The sequence below is a fragment of the Pyxicephalus adspersus genome, chromosome 10 (genome assembly GCF_032062135.1).
Source record: "Pyxicephalus adspersus chromosome 10, UCB_Pads_2.0, whole genome shotgun sequence".
Lineage (NCBI taxonomy): Eukaryota > Metazoa > Chordata > Amphibia > Anura > Pyxicephalidae > Pyxicephalus > Pyxicephalus adspersus.
This window is the reverse complement of record NC_092867.1, coordinates 21,757,266-21,774,082: the sequence shown is the minus strand read 5'-3', so window position 1 is coordinate 21,774,082 and position 16,817 is coordinate 21,757,266. Positions and strand designations below refer to the sequence as shown.

At 38.1% G+C, this 16,817-nt stretch overlaps 1 protein-coding gene across 1 annotated transcript in view; it reads left to right on the top strand.

The window, feature by feature from the left end:
• The window catches only part of DNTT (DNA nucleotidylexotransferase), a 176,225-nt gene that overhangs the window by 20,859 nt on the left and 138,549 nt on the right, over positions 1-16,817 (top strand). The window contains exon 3 of the mRNA XM_072424484.1: positions 16,182-16,298. Coding sequence (XP_072280585.1) covers positions 16,182-16,298 — 117 coding nt within the window. The remainder of the gene's footprint in view (positions 1-16,181; positions 16,299-16,817) is intronic.

The following is a 16,817-nucleotide window of genomic DNA, read 5'->3' as shown; positions in this document are numbered from 1 at the left end:
AGAAAATGCCTTGTGAGTGTTTTCTAGAAAGTCATTCAATGTAAGAAACCACAGTACATTTAAATAAACAGTGTATTGCAGAGTGTTTGTTCTTCTTGGGTGGTAATAATGAAAAGTAAATACTTCTATGGCACTTTTACATTGTAATGTGCCTATATGACATATGCCCACCACATTGCCAGATGTAGTCAACAGTGGTCCCTGATGCAGAACTGACTTGGGCTCCATCCAAACAGCCTTGGGGCTCCTGTGGCAGGCCTTGTTGACTGAGGGGGGTCCAGGACTTGCCCCCCCTATGTTCAGGCCCTCTGTAAACACTCTGGGCCTGATTTATTAAAGCTCACCAAGGCTGGAGAGGATATACTTTCCACAGTGTGATCCAGGAAACCTGGAATAAATTTCTTAAAGTCATTTGCTATTTGTTAGCAAATGTTTTCAGTCCTTGACCAGATCCATTCCAGGTTTGCTGGATCACCCAGCTTCACAGATAAAAGTGTATCCTCTATGATGACTTTTGGATAAGTATATAAGTATAAGCTAAAATTTAGCCTTATCATCAGTCTTTCAGAGTTGTGCAGCCTCCTCTCAGTCAGACAGATAGTCACTTCCTGGCTGAAGGATGTCCAACATCATCTTGCCCCTTAGTTCAACTTATCTTAATAAGCAAATGGAGGAGCAGGAACCCTGAAGAGGACAACACACCAGCTCTTCACATCCCAGCAGTGAATATCAACCGCATCACATGAAGTGTGAGGCCAGACTAAATGGAGGAGCAGTAATGACCACCAGCTGCAGCTGACATAAGGGGAGTGGTCATTACAAACAACAACACAGAAACAAGTAAAAACAAAGAGACTGTCAGATAATCTCTCATGCAGCTTGTCTCACAGATCTTCTAACCTCAGTCACAGAAGGGACTGTGACCCTAGGTCCCCAGTCCAACCCAGTCAAAGCCAAAAACATATATTTTTTTAATTTGTAGATAGAGTAAGGAATGATCAAAACCCTTTGAATTTTTATGTTCCTTTTTTGTTCTCAATAGGAAACAAGTTAAGAGAATTCCCATTTTGACACCTGTCTCTTAAACTGGGGGATTTCTTTCCACTCCTGCCCTAATGCCCCATGTAAATTGTCCATTTCACTTCAATATCAGGGTTATTGGGACATATGAGGTGGTTGAATCTTCCCAGATACTGTATCAGACACCAATACTGGCCCATTCTAAAACTAAAAGGTAAAGTAAAAAATAGTTTTAGATAAACTTTAGTAGCATAAGGACATATTTGTGTCACGTAATATTTATCCCAACAAAGACTAAAACGACCTCTTAAATACATTTGGTAAAGGACATACCTGTAAAGAAGAGAGTGAATACTTGCCTATCTTGCCATCCTCTCTTCTCAACCATCTCTGTAGTCCCGGACCATTCTGCCTTCCACTGGTTCTTCCCTCTTACCTTAAATGCTGCAGGAAAGCTCAGAAGAAAAAACAAGTTAGACTTCAGAGTGGAAAGATAGACTCTCCCAAAACATTAAGTTTACCAGGGGATTTTTTTGGACTTACTCAGCAACAGAGCGACATTCAGAAGAGCAGACAACAAGAGAGGTAAGTATGTGCTTTGTTGAAAAGATTTTATTAAATGATTGGGACTGTTTAACCCAATAACCAGTTTGGAATCTCAATCTTCGTGTTATTATTTTGGGGTCAACAATTATTCTGTTAGAACACATATCTTTTTTTTCTAAATGTTTGTATTTTAGAGTAAATGAATGAACACCAATTTTAAATTGAAATTGACTTCAGAAGTATATGAATCCTATAGCCAAACGACCTTTTCATATGATTGAGTCGGTTTGTAAGTGATTTGCTATTGGCATTTTAATAGGGAAAGATTTCCTTAACAGGCTATAAATTCGGGTGCAATGATGATAAATCTTCTCTGTCTGAATATGTCATCACTGGTATAATTATCCCTCTGTATTTTGCTCCGGTATATGATAGATGTGCACCTCTCTTGTAATTAACATATGAAGTGTGTACGCTATACCAGCCACTGGAAAGGGCATTTGCGAATTTTGTTTTCGACTTTCAGCCCTCAGCCAGAAACTTCTGTCTATAAATTCCTGGCTGATTTTTAATCTTGAGAGGTCGTAGCTCCAGAGCACATTATGGAAAAGGTTCGGTGGTTCTATTTCATTTCTATGATCTGTTCATCAAAGCAATGTTTTCCAATCCTTCTGCAGTCTTCTCTTATTTCTTCAGCATTTTCTGAAGCTAGAGGGATTGCTTTACTTTTCAGTCTTGGGAGTGTACATACACATGGTAAACCTTGCATTGTGCTAACAAAGAAATCTTTGCAAATTAAGGGTTAGCACTTTTTTTGGAGGTAAGATAAAAATTTAAGTAAGGCCTTTCAGCATTTTTTGCATTGGTCCCATAAATGAAGCAGGTTATTCTGGTGCTCAGATTGGGGAATTATCTACTGTCAGCACAGACACTTCCTTAGGAGAACAATATGAGTTTTGGTTGATTGGTTACTACTGGGGGTTAGAGTTATAGGGTTGGTATTATAACATTATAGTTATATTGTATTGGGAGTTAAAGCACCTTGAAACCTAAGAACAAACTATAATATATTGCAGCTTACCTTACTGCCCTTGGATATGATTGCTGCGTTGTTTTTTTTGTTGTTAGTTGTTTTCCATCTGCCATTAATCCACTTCTTATCTTATGGTGCCAACACACTGAACTATATAAGAAAAGTTGGCCCTGTAGGGTAGAATTACAGATTGCCTTTCCTTATTCTTTGCTCTATAACGTAGGGGGGTCCAAAGTTTACTCCTAACAATGCTAAATGATGCAGCACAAGTTGTTAGGATCCTACTGTATTTTGGTTGAATTAACAGGTATTTTGGCATTTATCAAGCAGGTATAATAAACATCTTTCAATGGTATATTTGACAGACCAAACATTTTTAAACAGAATAGGATTGTTGTTAGGTAGTACATTTTGAAGCTTTCTAAGCTACCCCACTGGCTAATACACTAATGCAGTGACTTGGATGCATTAAAACATCTTTAACATTATAGGAAAGTTCAGTTGAATGTGACTACTAGATTTACAATCACATGGATAAATGAGAACCTTCACATATTCATTGGGTCTGATTTGTTAAAGCTCTCCAAGGCTGGAGAGGATATGCTATCTTTAGGGAACCTGGGTAATTGGGCCAACCTGGAATGGATTTCTTTAAATAATTTTCTATTTGTTAGCAAATGCTTTCAATCCTGGACCAGATTTTTGGATCACCCAGGTTAACTGATAACAATATATCCTCTCCAGCCTTGGAAAGCTTTAATAAATCAGGCCCACTGTCTCTAGTCATTGGCCCGTAGACCTAAGATTGCTTGTTAATCCTGTACATATCCTTGCAGGGTAAAGAAGTTTTCTGGGTTAGGCTACCTTTACATGGGCAAACAAAGTGCAGTGCCCTGGGCAGCCCCAAGCCTCAATTAGGGAGGACTTTTTCGTCAGTTTGTCTGTCCACCTCTGGAAATGTGGGGATGCATTCAGCAAGAGAATTTTAAACGGGTGCAGAGGATTCATGGAGAAATCAAAAGGCTATTCATAATTTAGGAAGTACATCCTTACATTCTCTTGTATGCTGGCCTGAACAGTTGGCTTTGTTCAGACTGGCAGTGAAGTTGCGGTGCTATTACTGCTTTCTCATGCTATTGAACTTCTGGCTCTGGGGCGATGCAACAAGTAACAATCCCATAGAGAGTGAAAGTACTGATACTGATCAATGACACTAGCTGCTAAATGTGCAGACACGGGTGCTGTGGTGGGACTGACTGAGCAGTTGGGGATGTACCAGCCATCAGGAGACGTGTGGGATCACTGCTACTTGGAATGTTTGGTTCTATGGAGACTGGAGTGGAAAGATGAGCAAGAAGGACAAAAAGGGGGCACCCCACTGCAAAGATTACAATATTCTTCATAGCGATGATTCATTCACTGGTGTCTCTAAATGATGTAGTGGGACACCTGTGCCAATGTCATTTTCAACATGGGCAATCACGAGCAGTTGTTACCAATGACAAAAATCTGGCTTCCGTATAAAGCTTTAGTTATGCCCCTAGACATAAAATTGCTAGCCCTGTGACTAATTCTTCCATCATTCAGGATTTCATACAACCTATCATTTTATGAACATAAATGACTTTCTGAGAAAATCATATATTCTCCAGACACACATGCAAGAGTGTGCCATATAATATCAGCATGATGCTTCCAGGCACAGGAAATGTTTATGCTCATTGTGTGAATGTGTGATATTCTTTGATTTTCTCCAGATGAAAACAAGGAGAAAAATATTCCAGTTATTTACATTAATTTTTCTGGCAATGGTCCATTGTGAAGATTGCTTTACTGAAATTCCATTTAAGTGAATGAGTGTCTTCACCGTGCCTAAAGATAAATTTAGGACAAACATAAAAATGCCAAAATTATGCAGTTATAAATTCAGTAAAAAAACAATAAAATTTGTAAGTTTAAACATATAAACAATAAAATGTAAGTTTGACATGATATCAGCCTCTTGTAGTCCCTCTTGTATAGAAGAGCCAAGACTGGAGGAAAGAAAGCCAGCACCTAGCCAATTTAGTAAGCTGCAGCACATAAGAGCTGGCAAGGAACATTCTAAATTAGGAAGACAGGAGAGTGAATAGAGAGATCTATAAGACCTCTGTCTGTGCTGAACCTGTGTATTTGCTGTGCATTCACCGGCTGAGGGGTCAGGGTGCTAGGAGATGGCTTTGTTACTTAACTGCAATAAAGCAATTAATTGCAATAAAGCAATAAAGTAAGGACACTATCTTAGCTGTACTGTTTGCCATTCTCAGGAGTAAATGGTTTGAAATACAAATTCTATGAACTTGGCTTGATTTAGAAGGATGACATAGAAAATTCAGACCTAGGTGTTGTTACTGAAAAAGGGTAAATATTTATATCAGGGGTCGGCAAACTTTCATGGCCAATAGGCCTTTAAAGGGGTGGGCGGGAGCACACTGGGCCGGACTCTAAATCCTGTCCTAATGGTCCCGCCACACCACCAGGGAACGCCCCCTGAAGTGAAATTCCTCTCCTCCGTATGCACTGCGGAGGAGAGGGATTTCGCTTCAGGGAGCTTTCCCTATTTACCGCAGCGGAAGTATCAACGCCGGCTGTGGTAAATACGGGAGCAACAGCAAGGAGGTGGCACTGGAGCCCCAGCGGCTTCGTTAGTCCTTAACGCCCCCTGGCTGATCCGCCAGCAATCCACGGCTCCGGAGGAGCGGGTTGCCGGCCAGCATTAGGCCGGATCGACCAGGGGGTGTTAGGCCTGAACGAACGAACTACCGGCTAGGCCGTATCTGGCCTAAAGGCTGGAGTTTGCCAACCCCTGATTTATATAATGCTGTCACACCCATGGGCACTAGGGGACATGGTGCCTTATATACACCATGACCAACATTGCACCTATGTAACAAATCTTCTCCACACAAGGCAGACTCTGGTTTGGTCTGTCAAGCAACAAATATATGTGATGTGTGCTGCATTATTGGTTCTCCCAGAATTATAAAAAAAATCAGAATTTATTTCACGAAGATATATTTATAAATGGCAGGGTATTTCCTACACTGGTTCAACTGATGAAGCAGTTTGAATATATATATATATATATATATATATATATATAATTCTATACAGTTTTACAAACCATTTTAGAGTAAACCATATTGACACAGAGGACACAAAAGCAGCATTCATTGGATATTCACAACAATCTTTGACCGTACCGTGCACAATGAACATCAATGTCAAGATCAACTAGATGAGTGCAATTGCTATTTGCAAGAATGTCTTTCTATGGTCCATATATTTATGGAAATTTGGGAGCCCAATATCATTGATATATAGATTATGCACTTATCATATCTCACATCTTAGCCTTCTTTGGTATGGCTGATTTTTTTTTTATAACATTCTCTTACAATCCCTAAAGCAAGGAGTAAGCACATTTTTTTTAGTCTTTAATATCTGAAGATGTGGAACATATCCAAAGGGATTTTGTACAGCTAGTTAGGGTGATCTGTCAGAATCCTAAAAAGGGATTTTATGGAACAGTTTCTTGATTTTAGTTAAATATCAGAGCCATAAGCTACTTTTCGTAAAGCTGTTTTAGATCCTAAATTCCCTAGGAAGTAATGAAGTATTTTGCCATTGGGATATGAAAATGTGTTCATTTTTAAGTTATTCACTGAACACCAGTGTCTTTTTTATTACTATTTTATTTTTTTCCTAAATATGTATGACCAGAATAAAAAATGATGCATTGTGCATGGCCTAGCAGAGGACCCGTGTTATATTATATGTAATGTTTTTTTTGTGGTTCAAGCGGTGGGACAAGAAAATAAAATCTATCAGCATCTTGTGTTGAGCTAGGAACAGTACATTGCTTTGAAATTATGCTAATATGGAAGCCTCCTGTGTTCTCTCCTCCACCACCCTCCTTCTCTGTTCATTTCCATACACTTTCATTCTTTTCACACTTAAATACCCAACGCAGTGAATTATAGTGTTTAAGAAGTGCAGAATTTCAAAGGTTCAGATGCATTTCTGCTTTTTACGCTAAATATTTTTAGCAACATTTAAATTATCTTTAAAGGAGGTTCCTAAACCAAGCAGTGGTCTTTCTTAAAGTGACTTTTTCCTATTTCTTTGACCAAATGCTGGCTGTTATAAACAGGCAAAACTTTAACAGTGCCCACTTTTACATGCCTGCCCCTCAAAATCCTATTTACTTATAATAATTTACTTATTATAACTGGCTAACCTGGTTACCCAATACTAATGTATCCTCTGTCACCAAAAGCAAGTGAGGAAGCATTGCAGATGCGGAGCTTGAATACAGCCATGCAAGTTTGTAATTGCTGATAATTAAAATATAAATCTCAAACTGTTTGCATGAGTGCAGCAAGCTGTTAGGTAAAAGTTTGAAAAGGTGAATTTCTGCTGGGGTTTATTATGTCTGCATGGTACTGTCGCAAGGTAAATGTCAGCTCTGTTCCTGGAAGTCCACCTAGATATTATGTATGCAGATTTGCTGATGGCATTGTAACAATTTGAAGCACAGAGTTTAAGCACTCGATAGGTCTTCACCAATACCTCTAAAGGTGAGGATGCTGTGTTGCTAAGAAGTATTGGGTTGTGGCCACAAATCTTTTCATGGACAAGTAAGTAGAAAGAGAAGCTGCAGCAGGGTCATAGTGGGAATAAAAGGAGAATCAACGGTCAAATAATTTATTTAGAGGTGGGGTAGGGTCAAAAGTTGAAGCCGGGGGACATTGGTATGTATATGCATATGTTCTGGCAATGCCCCAAAATTCCCTGATTTTGGTTGGAAATCTCCAACTTCTTACAGAAAATTATCGGTAGCACCTTCAATATCTCCCCTGAACTTGCTCTACTAAATATAGGAATAAATAATTTCCCTAGCTCTCACAGGGTAGTAATTTTTCATATTTTAATCGCTGTGAGACTAACAATAGTGAGTAAATGGAACAAAGACATTACCCTTTCAGTTTTAGAAGTGATAGAGAGAGTCAACCAACAGTACTGTCATGAAAAAGCCTTTGCATATAGTAATTCAACTTCTAAAAAATGTTTTAATCAATGGCGCATATGATCTACTATTTCTAATTTGGTTGGATGAAGTCCTATAACCCACCCTATATTGCTTAAATATATATTATTACTTTATTGTGAACCTCAAATGAATTATTTGATATACAATGTTTCGGAATGTGAACCTCTTTTGGTTGTTGTTACCTTTTTTTTCTCTTTCTTACATTTTGTTTAACATGTTTTCTTTTGTATCTGTTTTATTATTTTATTTTATTGTACTTTTTTATTGTTACTGGTGTTGTACTGTTTGAAAAAGTAAAAATCTTTAATAAAAACTTGAATTGGAAAAAAAAAAGCCAATGGTTGAGGCCCAAAATGAAGTCAGCAGCCAAAGCCAAAGATCAGGAGAGCAAATACAAGAAAATCATCACCAGCAAGGGGGTCATGAAAGAACTGAGTTTATACAAGCAAGATGAAGTTCTTCACAGTCTTGTTCTATATCCTAAAGTGTGCCACAAGGATGCATGTGGTGCAAGTTGAAGGCCTGACTGTTACAATTTACTTTTTTTATTTCCAGCTAGATTGGGATTTTTTTGGATTAAACATAAATTGATTTTGTAATATATATGTAAATAATGGTATATTAATTGTCAAATATTTACCATAGATAGTTGTTTTTCTGGAATATAAGGGGTATAAAGGAGACTGGGTTACAGGTAAAAGGCTTAGTTACAAATTTAGGTGTAACCTTTATCTAAAATCGCCATACTATATGGATTGTGTCATAATGACTACTAACATTAAGAATATAGGCAACCAGATTTTTAAAAAAAAAAATATGATATTGTATTATTCTAAGCAAATCAGGCATAGTGGGAACTATTCCTACACTGCAGTAGGGTAGGCTTACCTGCTTGTCATTGCAGATCATGCACAGTGCATCTGGCAGCAGTCTCGGGAGAGATGCACTGATGAAGATATTGGTAAGTATATGCTCTTATATTCCATTGCAGATAGTGCTCTGTAGCTAGGCTGTCCATTTCAATTAAAGATGAAAGCTGGAGAACGTTCTAAATGTTTTAAAGCTATATGATGTGAAGCTTTAATATTAAAGGAACATCATCACTAAGAGCTTCGAATTTAGAGGGTGATAATGAAACAGAATGGAAAAAGCTCAGACACAGCTGAACCCAAACTTGAACTGAACAGAAAAGTCTACAGGCTGAACTTTTTTTTAGATATGCCTTTTGTCTTGTCAAAAGAGATGGTGATGGATGAAATGAGAAAGAGCTGACATTTTGCCATGTGAATTTATTCGAAGTTTGATGGACAGTCCACAGAGATTCATCCCTTTGAAGTAGTAAAATATCCGGGGAATACTTTGCTTAAATTTCAGTAAATGTTCAGGAAGTCACACGTCCCTAGTTCAGGATGGTTTAGCCATTTCCTTGCATTCATTTAATGGATATGACATATTAAAAGTTGAATAGGGCATCCGTAGGAGGTTTGAATCTGTATAAAAGTTACATAAGCCAGGGCCTAGGAAATCAAACATTTACAGGGCCCTTAGACATTTCTAAAGGCTAAAGTTCTGGAAAAAGCTACATAAAAGCTCCAATCTGGGCTAACCCAGGGATTAAAATGAGCCAGAAGTGAATAAAAGATGTGTGTTTTGGAAAACTAGGGGGGGGGGGGTAGTTTAGTTCAGTGGTCCCCAAGCTTTTGAATTTCACAGACCACTAAATGCACAGACTCCAGACCACGCATGCACAGGGAGCCCTGTGTCCCCCCAGAGTGACGTCATAATGCCAGAACCTGCTCACTCTCACATCGCAGGTTTGAGCCTGAGTCCCTGGACACATGGTCTGCAGCTCTGACCGGTGCACTCAAAAGTTTGGGGGGCCCACCTGTCAGACGTCTGCGGCACAATGGTGACCTAACTCTGTCTTACTCCAAACCTCATGGGAGTAGCAGTGTAATACATTGATAATTTGTATGAGGAATAGCCTAAGCGTACCCTCTTAGGCACAATTAGCATTTTTAGATGTTGACTCTAATATAGCAAAACTTCATTTTATTTTAAATCTTTAGATTTAAATGTATTTAAAGTTGAACAGGCATCAGATATACTCCCAATTTATGCAATTTAAAGGGGTATCACTATCAGGTACCTGTATTTATTACCTCCCTTTAAGGCATGTAATATAATATATTTAATGTTGTGAACATGTGGGTGTTATGTCTGTCAAGGGGCCTTCACTGACAAATTGAAGAGTCTAGCGAAAATATACTAATCATTTTTTTTGCCGAAACTGTAAGCCAGCTGTTTTCAACTAGGGTTCAGTGGAATTGAAGGTCCTTCTAGACTTTGCCAGGGTTCCATGAGCTGTTTCCTCTTGTGTTTATGCCTTTTTGTTCATTTTACATGCACCTTTCCTGAACTTTGTGTAGCATGTGTTTTTTTGAAAATCCACTGAAATGCACCTAAAATATGCAGGCAGGGATGGCTGTACCCCAGTACTTGCACAAGGGCCCAAATAATCTATGGGGTCCTGTTCCTGTACTTATAAACATCTAGAAACTGTTTACTTATAAGGTAAAAATTGAGGTCATTATGATTATGATCCACTATTTTCCTAATTTGTAGTACCCTAGTGGTATCCAGAAACATGCACTCTCTATCCGAGTAGCACAAAACCTGAAGAAGGCTTCTCTCATTTCCCCTCTTGAGAGTTTCTGTCTGACGGCACTTATTACAAAACAATCATCCTCAACCAATCCTCCAGAAGTTTTCAGGGGTTTCTTGAGCTGATTTACCTCCCATAGGATGTTGCCTGCATAGTTTTGAGGGCAACACCACTTAGCAGAGTCAGATCCATGAAACCAGGGGCATTTTTATCTGTATATAAAGGTGGCATTCTGACTACTAATGTATGGGAAGGGGTATTTCCATTGTCAAACAATAATGAAAATGGCATTTTTAGTTTTGACCGACATCTGAAAATTATTTTAGCGATTTCCACAAGTTTAAAAAGATTGGGAAAGACTTCTCCAACCTAATTAGCATGAAAACCATCCCTGGACTTGGTCTATAGTCTCTAGAAAAAACTGAAGTCTGTTGAAGGTGTCCCCAAACTATTAGCATTACTCTTTTGCAAACAGTATTTTTTACTTGATGAAAGAATAAACCCCCAATAAAATGTCCATAGCCAACTGCTATAAATCAGACTTTTTTTTCTTCTGCCTACCGCTGCTACATGGACATGTATTTGCAATTTACTGAGTAGCAGTCACCATTGTATTATAATAAGCTGGTTATCTTTTACAACTTTGCTCCCCAGCTATGACCCGGACTTTGCAGAATACAGATGTACTATTTGAAACAAGTCGTCTCTGTTTTTAAAGGTCACCTTTTATTTACAGGCGCATGATTGGCCATTAGTGTTCAGCACTGTGTTATTTCTGAAGGTTAGATGAGTTATAATTTTAATCAGTTCTTTCCGAATAGGTACCTATTTATACTGTTTTACTTGATTCTTGCTAAATTTTCATTGTTGAATATGGACGGAAGCGACATGTAGCCATGAGTAATATCTATATTACTCAGATCTCAAGTGCTCCTTTAGGAGTCTTTGTTATTTTCCTGTTATTATGTGCAAAAAAAAAAACTAACGTCCTGATTTTCAGCATGATTAAATTAGTTTTCAACAAAATTCACAGGAAGCACAATGTATCTTAAATTGAGATTACAATTATATTTATATTCAGTTTGTTTCTTCCATCAACCTGACAAACTCCAGGCAATGTCATACGGTTTCATATTGATTTCTTTACATACTTGTTCACATATTCCACATTAAACCCAAAATAGTAAATTACATTTTAAGGTAATTAGATTTTGTAATGAAGGTTGTTTTTAGGCATATGCAAGTTGTTTAGGGTGCCACTTAGTAATGGGCTGCCATTTGGATTCCAAACACCCCAAATATGGCCCAATATGTGATATGACTATGGACTGCATATTCTGTCTTGTAACCTAAAATTTAGGTAAACTCTACAAATTAACATCTCATATTTGCTTCCCTTTACTCTTTTAAATATAATGTTGAATACTATTTGGTATAGCTGATGGATATGCAAAAAATGACCAGTTGATCCTTTCAGAAGTCTTGTGCTCTCTGTCTCTGTAGATTGGGGATCCTTGACTTTTCTATCATGGGGGAACCTTTAACCCCCCTAGCGGTCTGATTCCTTCCAAATTTCCATGCAAAAAGCGGTACAAATTTTTGCATGGAAATGTATTTTTTTATTTTTCATTGTAGACTAATTCATAGGCATACCTCACTGATATTTAAAAAAACTTTAAATATCAAAACACAAAAATCTGTTAAAAAAAAGAAAAAAATATTTAAACATGTAATGTAACTGTATAGTAGCATATATAATATAATTTTATATATATATATATTATGTGAAAATGTCTTTGTATTGGATTCAATACAGCTATTTTGTATTGAATCCAATACAAAAATATTTGAATTTCCTGCCGTTCCGCCCGCCCGAAACCCAAGGTAGCATCGCTGCATTGTGTGGCTGGAGTTCAGAGGAGCAGGACGTGTCCCCAGGACCTGCGGGGACACCAACAAAACAAGGTAAGTTGTTTTTTTTTAGTTAAAAGCGACCCCAAGTGTGAATTCGGGATTACCACTTATTGCAGATAAAATCCAACCCCACTCGGGAATACCGCTAGGTGGGTTAAAATAACTTTCAGGTCTTCAGGGATCCCCTGCTAAGGGTACTATATCAACAGCTAACAGTACATTACAGTGGGTAGAATTCCTCTTACACTGCTGACCCATAGGAAAAATGTCACCCTTACAGATTGCCAAAAAGATCATTGATATCACTTAAACTGACCCAGGAAGCAACGATTTTTTACTGGACCTCTAGCAACTTCTGGAATAACTCTGGAATAATGGTTGAGAAACACTGCTGTAGACTCTTATGGTTATGAATTGTTCCCAACTAGAGAACACTTCTAGGACACATAGGTCACATATCCCAGGAGGCTGCAGGGAACTTGTTCTGCACATGCCCGGCATGCTTCATAAAGAGTTTTCCCAGAATGTAAAAAAAAAGCACTTGATCTCATGTGTGGTGAGATCTGCATTTTTTTTACATTTTCAGGAACACACACCATCCAATTTTGTGTCTGCACACTGCCAGGTCGAGTGCCGTGAGAAGAACCTTGAAGAAGAAAGAATTGGCCACACCTGCTGTTCCATCTGCCACGGAAAGAAGAAAGAAGCCAGGATGGCACATGGTATTCTTTTTTTGGTGGGGTAAAAGTAACCTTTTTACCCATGTATAGTCCTGTATCCTAAATTTTAAGATTGCGACTAATCTTTGAAAGATATCTTTTAAATCTAAATTATGCTTCCACATTTGTGCCCTGTTTGTGCAGAGCTAAGTAACAGCCACATCCATGTCTAACCAGGTCTGTTGTCCGGTTCCGGTTCCATTGAACTGTACGGTCATTTCAGACATCCTGCAGGGCTGCCAGAGCTTATCAGTAGAAAATCTATTTGACTAAATATATTTTTGGGAATTAAGTCAGGCTTCAAAGCTAAATGTCAAACATACCAAAACATCAATTAACTCAAAAATGTGTTCACTAAATAATCATTAAATGCATTGTTAACAATTAGGAGATGAAGGGCCAGCACCATTATAGTACACATGTATTGATGGAAGGACAAGTTGAACGTGGTTCCATTAGGGTGCATTAGGCCCCTACATTTACTGTTTGGCAGGGCTGGGTCACAAAACTGGCTGAACATAATTGCAAACCTTTTGGCATTAAATGCATTTGCCATTGATGTATTTCAGCTCTCCATTTAGCTTCTTGGAGTTCAAATTTAAAGGCCAATTCAGTTTCAGACATTTCAAAACTATCAACTTTTTAAACAGAACATATTTCTTGTCTGTTATCTGTACCCTTTAGATATCCATTGTGTGCCATGGGAAAAGCTCAAATGTTTGTCAGTAAACAGGATTATGTAATTTGTTGGTTGTCACCCCAAGTGGAGTCCCAAGATTAATAATTTTGGAACCCCGTGTCTGTTGTTGTTGGAAGAAAATGATAAACTGTCAGCTGAGATCCTAGAAAATGTCACATCGACACTTGGGGCTCAATAAATAAATGACTGAACGTCTCTGCCAGTCTGTGGATAACTGCAAACTGTGGTGTCAGCTGTTTCCTTATGACAACACACAGAGTCTGAACATTAATAACTTATTCTTTTAAACAAGGAAAATTGTTGATGTGTGAATATTTAGTTTTCCTTGTATTGATGATTTCCCTGCAGTTACCTTACACTTAGTCTCAGTTTGCAAAACTAACACAGCAGGATGAGCATCCTTTTTTGAAAAAACAAAAACCTTGTATTGGTGCCCATTGCAGAACTTATTCTGAAATGCTTATTGTAAAATTCCAACTTTGTAAAATTTGATGAAACTTTTCATTGGAGCTATGTAGGAGGCAAACCCATGTATAGAAGGCATGTCAGGTATGGGTGTACCTGTTATATATGGCAACAGGATTGCAGGGGCACACGTCAGGACTGTTCTGCAGGCTGCCCCCCATGTTTGGCATCTCTCACCACCCCACACTCACCCCGTTTGGAGAAAGCATACCTTGTTCTTTTTACCTGCAGTAAAGACTTATTGTGCCTTATTTAATAAAGCTGGAGAAGAACATGGGCAAACCCAGAATAGATTTCTTAAAAAACATTTGCTATTACTTGGCAAATGTTTTGAATCCTGGACCAGATCCATTTGCTGGATCACCCAGGTTCACCCATGATACTATAGCTTTTCTAATCTTGAATAAATCTTGCCCATTCCGGTGAACTATAGGCTACCCCCTGATGGTAGTGACTTAGCTGTAGATGCAGGAGAAAAAGTGGAGCCACTGCAACGGGTGCAGAATTCCTGGGAACCTCTAACAGAACACCCCTTAAAAATCCTTGATCATGTTCATTTTGCAAATGGAATTTCACTTTGCAAATATTACCCAATAATGTGACAAAAACAATTCTGCTATGTAATTGAATAATTGACGTCAGTGTGGCTCCTTTGCCAGAAAAGAAAAAGTAGGAAAATCCACCTACATGGGCTTATTTAGCTTTGCAGCCTAGAAAGTGAATGGCAATCTCCCCAAATAGAGAAATGGCAAAAATACACCATTCCCATCTCTGTTTATCATGAATGTGGGTATTTAATGGGGTGGCTACATAGGAAGACATTCTGAGCAGAGCATGAATTGTAGCCATAGTCAGATAAGATATGCAGTTTTCTGAAAAGGATAGAAGGAATTTATGGGGAATAATTTAACCCTAATTATAATAATACATTTTAAGAACAGCAGGGAATATATCATTAAGTCATAAACAAAAACCATGTTTTTTATTTTTTATTTTAGTAACATGATACCCAGACCCTAGAGGGCAGTTTAGTTGCCCAGACTTTATTTAGCAGTATCAGTATGGGCTCTATTTATAAAACAGGGAATCGCACATTCACTTGTGGGAATCCTCCAGGTCCATGTGTTTCAATGGCAGCAATCGGTTCCCATGAGGGAATGTTTGACAGAATGTGAGGTTTTAAGAATATACTTCTATGTGTCAGTTACCTTGATAGTAAATAACCTTTCATATTGATGAGGAAGTCTAAAAAATAGGAGTGTTTTCACAGGTAAAAATGAATGTTTTAGTGGTATTGGCAATTGTGTGTGAAAACTTAAATGTCATTAGCAGTCATTATTCTGGATCCTGTGCAATCAAATTCACCCAGATTCCATGGACTGAGGTTATGCAGCACCTAAAAGTCTCTTTGCGGACATCAAATAACAGTTAGCAGGTATACGAGGATTCTTGTGCCACAATACCGTATTTTAATAAGTATTAATGTGCAGAGAGTTGGGTCATACCAGTTCTGCTCCTCCATACAGTACAATGACGAAGGGTTGTCACGAAATGTGTTACAGGCAGGACCACTAGGTAAAAATGAAGAATAAAAGGAAAAAGATAATGCAGCCAGGCTGAATGAAAACTGCTACGCTTCCCACATTGCATTTTTGTTTTTGGGTTCATCTTTTTCTTGATGAAAAAAAAATTACACTGTAAAAAAAATAGGTTCCTTGTACGCATTAGACATCATAAGTTTTCTCATCCAGCACGTCACCTTTCAAAGCTCCAACATAAATATATTTAAGGGCAATCAGAGCTGATTGTTCTTTTGCACACGTGAAGGTAATTGCACAAAATTGCAAACCTCCTCAGACCACAGGGATCATAATTGGCGGATATTCATTTTACAGATTTATGCATTCTACGCTTAGTGAAACGTCTGTGAATTTTTCATAAAAAGACAAGATGGAGTTGAGGGGTATTTTAGAAATGTTTGATTTTTCTAACATTGCTGTTGTCCTTGTATGTATTTTTCACTTCAGGTGCAGGAAGATTGCCCTGCCAGTTTCAATACACCAGTCTCTTCATCATGTGTCCGTGTGTCTCCATATGCGTGTCAGAGACGGACGCCGCTTCGGGACATCAACCGAATATTCACGGTAATAATTACTGGCTACATAGGCATCCAAACCACTTGCTAAAATAATGATACACCAGGCAGTAGCGTGGAAGAAAGCGAACTCTAGGGTCAGTTTTATGACTCTAAAAAGAGAATTTCATTGCAATTTTTTTCCTTAAAAAAAATAAAAACGTTGTCTCAGCTGTGAGCAAGGCTGGAAGTGACAAAAATAGTCAAGTTAATTGCATAGGACATAGGCTGGATTTTTCCAAACACTTAGGAATCAATAGCAAAAATCATTTCTTCATTCCAACACTACAGGCAATTTTTCATGTTGAATGCAACATGTATTTTAAAAAGGATTATTTCACAATTACAGAAATTTTAAATTTGACTTGATCCCCAGTTTTCTTTAATTCGAGTGTACCTGCTTTCAACTCATCAAACCATAGAGAGATAATGTCCTCCTTTTTTATCCCCCCTGTGGCTCCACTGCATTCTGATGTTCTTTAGATCCATAGGTGACGTTCAACTCTAGAAACATCAAATGCATTTTCTT